General features: G+C 46.1%; 1 protein-coding gene across 1 annotated transcript; it reads left to right on the forward strand.

The window, feature by feature from the left end:
- The first annotated feature begins 4797 nt into the window (after positions 1 to 4797).
- On the forward strand, positions 4798 to 7636 carry JUNB (JunB proto-oncogene, AP-1 transcription factor subunit). Its single transcript, XM_085654471.1, has one exon. It carries the CDS (start codon positions 5313 to 5315, stop codon positions 6219 to 6221), a length of 909 nt encoding a protein of 302 aa, XP_085510597.1. The 5' UTR covers positions 4798 to 5312; the 3' UTR covers positions 6222 to 7636.
- Positions 7637 to 11322: the final 3686 nt, after the last annotated feature.

Here is an 11322-nt window from a genome sequence, read left to right on the forward strand (position 1 = left end):
TTTATTTTTATTTTTCTGCTCTTATATTTTTTAGCACCACTCTCTTTAACATTGTTCTTTCTTTTATTTTTGACATTTTTTCGGTTTCTTGTTACAAACATTTCTTGGCTACCAATGTGTCTCTATTAACGTTTACCTTCATCGCCCGTACAGAGTTACACATTCATCGTCTTACGCGATTACGCTACTACACCTTGTTAGATATTTGTTATTCATGTTTAGGATTTATCATTTACATTTCTCGATATTTATTATATACTCCAATATGGGCCATACATTGCTTTTTGCCCTATTTTGCACCTTGTTTGACTCTTGCCACTTATGTTTATTAGTCATCGTTTACATTTCTCGATCTCTATTATACATTCTAAGATGGTGCCTAGTTTTCCGCCAGAGGTCCTTATTTTTTGCATCCTCTAGGGTCCAGACCACGTGGTCCCACGTTAACACGTGACTTACGTACATACTCACTTTAATTAGAGTGAGCCTTGATCCAATGCTTCTCTGGCTTACTGCAGCATCTGACGCTCGGTTCGCGTGGTGTTACTAACGGTACGTGGTGCTTCTGGTTTGACACTGGCCTCTTGGTTTTCCTGTGGTTTGACTTTTACCTACTACTAGTCTCTTATATTTCATTTCGTCCATTTAGGGAGCCGGCTTATCAAGGCGTGGTTTTCCTTTCCCTATCTACTACTCTGACGATCTGTTAGCGTCTTGTTACATACGCACAGGTACGTTTTGCTTTATGGTTAAACATAGGTTTTTTCTTTTTCCTGGAGCTTAACCTCCTTATTGCGCCAATTTCATTGCCACCTTATAACTCATGGTTTCACTTTACGAACCACATTAAGATTAGTGTCTCATACTTACATTTTGTCTATGTAGATAGCCGGCTTATCAAGGCGTGGTTCACTCCACCTAACAAACTTACCTGCACGAGCTCTCCAGAATGGATTCAGCGAGGTAGAGATACTCAGCTTATATTTACTATCTGACTCACATTGGTGAGTGTTCTATACGTATACAACATTAGCTATTTACTGTGTGTGACGCCATATTGGCTTTCTTTACTCGTACTACCTATTATCACTTAGGTCCAGCTGTCCTGTACTTGTAGCGATTATCATATATTTCCAAGAGTGCTCAAGATACTGCTTTGATGTGTTACACGCCTATTACGTTTCTTTCATGGGTAAGTGCTACTTTGCTCCTTCTTTTTGCCGTCCCTGCCTTTACATTAGACAGCCTAACATAACCTATCATACCCTTTACTCATCACTTTCGGCTTTGACTCAGGTTGCGACCACATGGCTTTTGTCCATACGGCGCTTTTCATTTTTTATATCTTTTATTTTTTACATATTTTCTCAGTGCTTACTTTAGCATGTCTTTGATTTTATAGGAGTCCACTACTTGGTAGATCCTCGATTTGCAGTTGTTTCCACTATTTACCCTATCTTATATGCACCACTAACTTTATCTTCAACCAGCTTCTTTGGCTACTGCCGCTGGCTTAGGGATACGGCCTCTTCTTCTACCATTAGCAAACAAATTCGTATGCTTGACTTGTTTATTTGCTTTGTTATATGGAGCATTCCGTGACTAAGTATCATTAGTCCTTTACATGTTAGTTTTTTTTATTTTTGTTTTATCCTTCACCGGGTTTTGGCACGCTCTGAAAACTGGAGCACAACAGTACTATTGTGTTTGTCTACTATCGATTTTATTGGTGCGTGTGATTTTGGCGCTATTTCATTCTCTCCTTTATTATACTTAGGACATTAGGCTTGTCTTTACTGCTATATAAGCCTCTTCCTTTCTGTTTCGACTACCTGTGGCGGTGGGGTTTATCTTTTTGCTCAACCTCTCAAATAGCCCATTGGATACCTGTCTCACTATTCATAATATATTATTTCTCTCTTTTTCTCTTCCTAGTTATTCACAGTGCTCGTTGTATCTTGGTTCTCCGTTCTCTTTGGCTCCCTTCTTCTTCATCTTTTTACACTGCTTACCGTAACCTTTTCATTGTTTACCGCACATCTTTTTCACCGACCACCGCAACCTTTCCATGCTTATCTATAAGATTAGACTTTTACTTAAGTACTTAATTTGTTCATTACTTGCTTTTTGAAGTCTTATCTACTTGTATATACTCTCATTTTTTCCAGCCTTGACAAAGTCTGCATACCTATTGTGGTACAAACGAAACACGTGTTGGCCTGTTTTTCATTTGCTGCTGGGAATTTTCGCATTCAAGAACAAATAAAAGAAGACTTATACACATCGTTTATGGACATTTCTTCATGAATAACATAAAAAAAACGTTTTTTTTCTGTTTAACTTAAGGCAGAGACTGCCATTTACAAATATATCAAGGAAGTGCTATTACTGAATATTTTTCAAATGTGACAAGGTGTTCAGGGCAGCAGGCCAGCATGGGACACCTGCACCCTTTATCTGGTGGTAACTTTATCTGGTACTTCTTATCTAGTACAAACTGCACTAAGGCAAAGGCCGAGAAATCTTTTCGCTCATACATGTATGTCGTTTACTCTGCATGGGAGCCACGGTGGGGGTGGGGGGAGGCGGACAGGGAGGAATTAGAGAAGAGACAGGGGGTGTGACATGGTTGTGTTCTATACAAGACTGATTCATTTCGCGGGTCTCTCATCAGTCTTGTGTTGGACAGTATGCTGCCCCATAGGGGGAGGGGGTGAGAGCCCCAGTTACAAGACAAACACATAACACAGCACGAGACCTTAAACTGTTTTTTTTTTTTACACTTATGTCTCAAGGCGTCTTTATTTACATTCCTAAAGCAGTAAATAAAATCGACATGGATGGATACAGATTATGCATATTCTGTTGTGGGTAGCAAAACCTATCAAAGAAATTCCAATTTCCTAACCCTTCCGAGTCATACTTGCTAGTCTCAGGCTCGCCACCTAACTGCCCATTCCACCATCGCCAAAATCATGACCCTAGGCTGAACCGCCGGGACTGCTACTTTTGTCAGCACCCCAATTTCGGGTTAGCCTTAGTAGCATTCCTCGAGTATGTGTATCTGTGTAGGAGTTCTGTAAACGTGCCTTGCATTTTTTCCTTTGGAGTGTGCAAAGAGAGTGTCGGGTACACAATAGACTAACCCTAGGTTTCTCGCGTGTCAGTGTGTGTGTGTGTGTGGGAAGGGGGTGTAACTACACCTTTTCCTTGGGTCAAAGTGTGAGTGCGCACACACACCCCTCGCAGGGGGCGCTTAAGGAAAGTGTTCCGTTTCTTTGGTGCGTGTCTGTGGGGGAGGAGGGATCTCTCTATACATCAATCTGGCAATTTCTTCTAGTGTGTCTGTGTAAAGATGTGTTCCAGTTCAACAGGCTACTGTTCTATTCCCTAGTGGGAATTGTGAGTAGGAATGTTGTATAAATGCTGCCCTGTGTCCCTGCTATGTGTGTGCGTAATGTACGAGAGAGAGAATGCGTGTAGGAGCAGCAGTTCTTTGCATTGCACTCACCTAATCCACGAAGCGGAGTGGGCGGTGTGGTGCTGTAGGGGCGAGTCTGATCCCTATGCTGCCCTCCCCGCATGTGTGTTGCTGGGTGCTGCTGTACACAACTGAGTGTGTTTCCGTTTCAAGATGTGTTGCTGTTCAGCAAACCTTCTTTTTCATATACGGTGTTTCTGTGTGTTGGTTGCCAGGTGCTAAATTACACTGCCTCGTTCCTCATGCTTGCTGTGTTGCTCTCCAATAAGCTAGCTTTGATATGTTTCTATGTTTGTGTGTGTGTTATTGGATGCTGTACATAACTGGACATATTCTTTTAGTTTGCATGTGATGCTGTGCCATCAGCTATTCCTTTTCTGTTGTTTATTTGTGCGGCTAGGTGTTCTACACTATCTCTTAATATTAATTCCCTCCAGGGCACAAGTCCTAAAAAAAGAAGTGGGGGGACGCTGTCACCGGAAGTGACGTCACAACAGGAATCTCATGAGTATTCATATGCCTTTAGATGACGGGGCATTTCACAGCACTGCTACCCCTGGTCTGTTCCTCGATGTCCTTTGCAACCCCCCCTCCCCCCCACTCCCCCGAGGGGGTGCCCCAGTTGCACAACGAAGTGCTCAAAAGTGCACAAGATACAGAAGGACACACATTTCAAGCGTTAACCGCCAACGCCTGCTCGCTCCGCCTCCCAATCACTCCAGCCTGCACACACCACCGGTGCCTCTTAAAGTCTCCAATTACAAACATTTACGGGAAACTTCCCTCCCACCCGGGCTCTCTGCTCACACAATGCTGTCCAGCTTTTGGGCAGGGGGGACGGCGTCCACCCGGAAAAACCTGGTAAAATAAGTGGGGGGACGCCGTCCACCCGCGTGGTACCCCGACTCGAGCCCTGATTCCCTCGTTTCCGAGTGCATGTACGTTGTTGTACAGTACAGTAGCCATGTCCTCTGGTGGTTTTTTTTTATGTATGTGGGTGCTATCCAAACGTGCTCTATCCTCTTGTGGGAAGTAGGGTGGGAGCGGAAGCCAAAGTCCTTGCTCTCCTCACAGCCCCCTCTCTTGCTCCTCCACTTCTCCCCACCCTTCACCCCAGGCCATGTTTACCAGGAGTGCACGCGCTTCCCGGCACCAACGTCACAGCCCCCACGCCTCTACACCCCACTCCCTCCTACCTCCATAGCTCTAATTGGTCGCGCGTTGACACTGCGCGCGCCGGGAGAGGAACACCGCGAACCAATGAGAGTCAGGGGCGCGCGCTTCCGCCGACTGCTGTGAAGGACGGGCACAGAGGAGGGGCGCGGCCTGTGCAGATCTGGCTTATATAAAGCAGGCTCTGCATCTTTGGAAGCATATTTAAAGCTGCTGTTAAAGCGAGGTGCAGATCCTGCAGCCATTTCGCCGACTCGCGCAGGAATCAACAGTTGCCTGCTGCTTAATCTTCAGGATCCTCAACCCTGCATCCTTTGGTGTTCCCTGTCTGCATTTTCAAGTCTCCGTCCTGCAACTTCAGGGACACCAACCCGATAACATCGGAGACCGGCCTGAATCCTGAGAAGTGTCCTGTCCGATTCGCCAGGGATCCCCTGCTTGCATCATCATATGTTTTCTTTTTGCTTCGTCAAAGATCTCCAGCTTGCATTCCCTGGGCACTGCTGACTGTATCTGCCCAGTATCCACGCCACTAAAGTACCTCTGGGCACCGCTGACTGTATCTGCCCTGTATCTACGCCACTAAAGTACCTCTTGTGATTGACAGTCCGGCACAATTCTGTCCATCCTCAAGTGTCCTAGCCAACCAGGCCTCTCTATGTGCACCAAGATGGAGCAGCCTTTCTACCATGATGACTCCTTTTTGCCTGGCTATGGGCGCAGCTCAGAACCAGTGCCCTCGGACCTCAAGCTTCTTAAGGCTGGCCTGGGTCTCAACCTTTCTGACCCTTACCGGGGAAGTGCACTGAAGAGCCACCGGGGTGGTGAAGTGGAAGGCGTGGGCTACTTCGGCTCAGATGGTGGTGCAGCAGCCTCGCTGAAGCTGGCATCACCTGAACTGGAGCGTCTCATCATACAGAACAGCAATGGTGGGGTCATTACCAGCCCAGGACCTGGTCAGTACTTCTACACTCGGGGCGTGACGGAGGAGCAGGAAGGCTTTGCGGATGGCTTTGTCAAGGCCCTGGATGATCTGCACAAGATGAACCACATGACTGCCCCACCCAATGTCTCAATTGGTGGGAGCCACTACAATCTACCACAGCATCAGGAATCACCAGTCTATGCCAACTTGGGCAGCTTCCACACTTCTGCTCCAGGCGTAACAAGTTACCCCACTGCCACCATCAGCTACTTGCCACAGCCGCACTATTCCACCTCTGCCTTCAAGGAAGAGCCACAGACTGTGCCTGACAGCTTACGTGTCCACGACTGCTCCAGCAGTAGCCCACCCGTTTCACCAATCAACCTAGAAGACCAGGAGCGCATCAAGGTGGAGCGCAAGAGGCTGCGCAACAGGCTGGCAGCCACCAAGTGCCGCAAACGCAAACTGGAGCGCATTGCCCGTCTTGAAGACAAGGTGCGGGCACTGAAGAATGAGAACAGTGGCCTGCAGAGTGCCGCTGGCCTGCTGCGTGAACAGGTGGGTCAGCTCAAGCACAAGGTCCTTAACCATGTGCAGAGTGGCTGCCAGTTGCTCCTTTCTGCGAAGATGCAGCCCTTTTAAAGAAGCCCCATTGAAGGGGAAGTGAAATAGTGCCCTCGTTGGGGATGAGGAGCAAGAGCCGAAACATCACTCGCTGTTGGTGCAGGGGCAGAAACCCTGTGTCTCTTCAACCCCTGAAAGACTGAGCACTTGGTTCAAGGAGATGACAGGACTCTGACAACGTATATGTCCTTTCTCCTTGGCAACAAGGACCGGCAAGCCCAGCATCATTGAAACTGTGAGGCACAAATCCTGCTGCAACCACCAATTACTGTTGCACCGACAAGGCTGGCCCTTGTTCCTGTCGTGGAAGAGGCAAAGAACTTTAACCCAGAGGAAGTTGTCACCCAGGTCTTCTCAGCTGAAATCAAGACTAAGAGCCCAGTAGACACTGAGATGATCGTGCTCATGACAGGTGGGCAGGGAATCACTGCATCCAAAGATCTTGGCTATGCCACTTGCGCACTAGAATCAAGCAGGGTGTCTACTCTCTTCGGTAGTGACCAAGACAGCACAAGCCGAATTGTCAGAGAAACGACTGAGACTTTTATTCCAATGGCACGATTCCCACTACTCCCACCATCTACAGATGCACTGACTGGGCAAACTCCCCCACCACTTTGCTACAAACGACTGAGTACATAAGAGGGTGGGTGCAACACAGCCTCAGACATCATCAGTGATGGGTTCAGTGCCGCAGCATCCTATGAAGACAGAAAAGAGTATGGGAACCCCGTCACTAGTGGGAGTCATTTCATGGGAAGCTGGAACTCCCCATTAAAGCCATGGAACTGAGTACAGAAAGAACAGTCTTATTTCTTGCATCATCATAGAATGGACACTGAGCAAATCATAAGGAACTTGAACCTTATTCTGTGTGATGTCTTGGTCCAAACTGGGCTATATTGACCGGTTCAGCCCCTTAGGGGGAAGAGGAATCCCTCATGGAAGGGGACCGAGCCTATGTTCTTGAAAAGTTTACAGAAAGGAGCCACCCACACTCCTTGGTATGTGTGTCTATGTTTGTACAGATATTGTGTCCTCTGCTGGCACCAGAAGACATTCATGTTGATTATTTTATTAAATGTATATTTCAGAGTTATATTTAAGGGAACTGTGTATTAGCTGGAAGATGCACTTCCTGGTACTTTTGTTCTGTTTGCGAGGTGGGAGTAAGGCATAAAGTGTAAAAATATAAATTTATTTGAAAGGGACCATTTTTGTAAAAAAAAATAAAAAGCACTGAATGTAACGAAACAGTTATTTTCGAGGCCCTTGGCTTTGAACAACGAGCAAGCACGATGAAACGTTATGTCTCCCTTCAAGCCAACAGACTTGGGGATTGTGTCTATTTTTGACTTTGAACTGCTGTTTTTTTAAGTTGTCTGACTTATGATAAATTGAATATTTAAGTAAAACCTGATGTTTGTGATATACTCTCGACTCTGCGTTTTATTCTTGTAATGTCCTGGAAGGGGGGTGGGTTGGCTGTAAATTGCCGCAGTTGAAGGAGATAAGCTGCTTGTGATCCATTAAAGTCTAATTGATTATCTTTTTAGGGGGGGGGGGGGTATTACAATGCCTGACGCTCGGTGGCAGGCACTGCATCAAGTGAGATCAACTAAGTGCGTCCTTGTATTATATAAAACGTATTCCAATGTAAAGGGTGGCGTAAGTACCATACAGCAGTCTTGCTAGTGATGACCCCTATACAGAGGTATGGGAGCTAGTAAAGGAGTGAGGCGTAAACATATACAACAAGAGAGTGAGCACTTCACAGATGTCTGTGGGGGGGGGGTGGGGGGGGTATGATGGGGATGGAGACCAGTACACGGGTTTGAGGTTGACACAGACGACAGAGTATGATAATGAACCAAGAGACCACGGCTAATGTATGGATACCGAGGCCGCTGTACGGAGACGGGCGGGCAGTAAATGGGGTCAACGGAGTGGGCAGAGAAATGTAATAGTTTATATACCAATAAAGGAACTGGAAAACAGGATCCAGTGCGGGAAGGTGGTCGTTAAGAATGAATGTACGAAAGTAAAAGGAAAATTGACTACAGCATGAATTGGAGGGAACCCAGAGGAGAAAGGAACGTGACGGTTTGTAGGTTCTAAATAGAAAATAACGACATTGCAGTTGGAGGAGACTTAAATAGGGGACGGAGGAGGGGGTCAGACTTACAAGGGACATACAAATTACAAAAGCGTATAGTGCACATTAAAGAACCTCTAAAAGCATGTCAGCGCCTTGACGTCAACCAGCGAGCGTACGTCAACAGGTGATTGGACCGCGTCCTCACAAGGTCCTGGGCGCGCCAACGTTCTCCTGCTTCTTTCGTGCACTTGAACGTCAGCGCAGGAAGAGGTGTGGCCTGTCGGGAACCTGCTGTAGGCTCAAGCCGTGGGCTGGTTTATCGGAGGGTCTTTCCCGGATGACGCAGAAGCGCGCGCGCTCCCGAGCGGGAAGCTGTCCATATATGGTCCTTTCCTGAAGGTGTGACGCGAAGCTTCTTGTTCCGGGAATCCCCGCCCACGTTGCTCGCAAGGAGTGGTATGGGATGGACTAGCTTATATTCGAAGGAGTGGAGCGGCACCCAGACCGGTCCGGAAGTAATGAGAAAAGACATGGATGCGGGCTAAAGAAAGAAATCGTAAGGTTAGCTAAAAAGAAACCCACCAAAGATAGTATCACCAGAAGCATTGATGTATTGAGTCTCGAGAGACACTGGACGCATGGTTGTTCATTATTATATAAGCAGCTGTTGGATACTCAGGGCAAAGACTTGCAAACGGGTTGCGTCAGTTTTGTAGTCCTGTTACATGTAGCAAACATGATTTACTCCCTGCAGAAATACAAGAGCTCGTATAGGGGTACATTGAAACATGAGCTGTCATTAGGAGTAGACAAACAGCTGTTTCCTTATCTTCACTGGAGGTGCTTAGGCTCCATCCTTCAGAGCACCATTGTTTCCTAGTAATCGATACTGTGGGTGTCTCGATTCGGTGTTACGCCCCTATAACATGACATTTGTTTATGTCACAATATTAGCGGGGTCCCTTAAGGGGGGTTGCAAATTAAAGAGGGATTTAGGGTCCACACTTTTTTTTTTGTTTGTTGCATATTTATATAGCGCGAACTCGACCCGAAGGTATTGGAGCGCTTTACATAGCACCGTATTTACATTACACTTCAGGCACGGGGAGATTAAAGTGATTTGCCCAGAATCACAGGATGTGGACGCGACCTCGAGGCTCGAACCCTGGTTTCCTGCACCAGAGGCGGCAGTTTAAGTCGACGGACCACATCCTCTCTCTAGGGTAGGGGTATGTGCATTTGGACGTACCAGTTTTCCCTACCACAGGCACCCACTGTTACGGATTTCTCTTGTACATTCTCAGTTGTCTTCCCCTGAATGGCCTGGTGTGCACCTCCCAACACCCAAAACGAGGTGCTGCAATGGCAGGACAGAATGCTTACAGTGGCCCATATTGATCTTCATATTGAAATAGAGCCTAATATACCCAACCAGATGATCGAGTTAGGTCTAGTGGTAATTACCACGTGCCAGAGTAAATAGCGCATGACTTTAGAGGATCGTCTGATCACAAGTTAAAAAAACACTTTATATTCAGCACATGCCAAGTACCACACATGGCATGTGTCCACAAATGCTTTTCAACGTGTGCTATTTTCCACATGTGAAAATGAATATGTGGTAAATCACACTTGTATACAAGTATGAGAGGTCAAACCACAATGAGTATGGGGCGGCAGAGGGGAATGCGGAAGCACATTCTTTCTGTATTAGGAGTTCCTAGGTGAAAGATCAGATCCAGTGATTCTGGACAAGGAAGCTCTTTCTCTGCTCCATCCTGGCCCCTTGAAATGCATTGGCGTTCCACACCTTTCTGGCGGTGTGCGCGACAAGCCCCGCTTCGCATATATTTGTAGTTTGCAAACACGCAGTCTTCTTCCTGACAGTGATGGTCTAACTAGACTGCTTGCCAATTCGTCTCCAACTGTAGGGTTTTTTTGGGCTGCCTTATCCTGGACCCTCGCATCGTGGCTATACTCCACCTACCAATCTTGCTCACGTTGTGAGTTCTTACAGTGGTTAATGCCTTTATTACTCTAGCTACCTCTATTTGGTACGCACTATCATATTCCCTTATTATTGACTAGGTATGGCACCCGTGAATATCCTTTTGTTTACCTGTAATCATTGGGGGATTGCTAGCCCCAAATGGCCAATAACTCATAGATTGCTTGTCTTTGAACTCACTTGGAGTCACAGGTAGGTATTCTCTGACAAGTCCCATTTTTTGGCACTTTTCCAGTAGGTTTCTGGCCTTACATATACACTTATATTTTCTATTTTCTAGGTCCCCCAGGCTATCCTTTAGTCTTGATGAGGCCCTTGTACCTCTTAATGGGTTGAAGCGTTGTCAACGCTTTTTGCAAACACACCTGATATATCATAACAGTGTGTGTTTAGGCAACTAAGTGCCTAGTATAATAGGAGTTTTCTGCGTGGTTGTTTGCAAACCCACATACCTACGATTTTTCACCACTTGATTCACTTTATGTTTGATTGTGCTTGTTGCTCACATAGAGGGCCCTTTGCACACATCCTGTTTTAAACATTGATTTCGTAATGCGGATTATGCGGTATGTGATGTGCTACTTCACTGGAAACCTGCTTTCCGAATTGTCATGATACTACACTGCGATGACTGCAATAACTTTTACTGTGTAGCCAATAATTTTCTCCATAATGAGTTCTGTGTGAGCCATTGTTGTTTGTACCTGTATTCCCACGTGCGCATGCACATTTTGGTTGCTCCTGTTTCTTTGAACCCTCTGCTGGTGGGAGCAGGAGCATGGATGGTCTGTCATTATTCATGGAATGCAATAGCTTATTTGGATCCATTCAAATCTAGAACTTTGCTCTGGAAATCAATATGTGTTACTATATGTATTTCATACTTTTATTTTGATTTTTGATGTATATTACAATCTGTTAACCAATAAGTCTCTTGGGATGTGGTCCTATGCCTCTACTGCCCCTATTTGTGTTAATACGTTCAACTATACGCAATTCCATACAACTGTAAC

The sequence above is a fragment of the Triturus cristatus genome, chromosome 4_1 (assembly GCF_964204655.1).
Source record: "Triturus cristatus chromosome 4_1, aTriCri1.1, whole genome shotgun sequence".
Lineage (NCBI taxonomy): Eukaryota > Metazoa > Chordata > Amphibia > Caudata > Salamandridae > Triturus > Triturus cristatus.

Coding starts and splice junctions, on each gene's coding strand:
- JUNB (XM_085654471.1), top strand. CDS start 5,313: ATGTGCACCAAGATGGAGCAGCCTTTCTACCATGATGACTCCTTTTTG.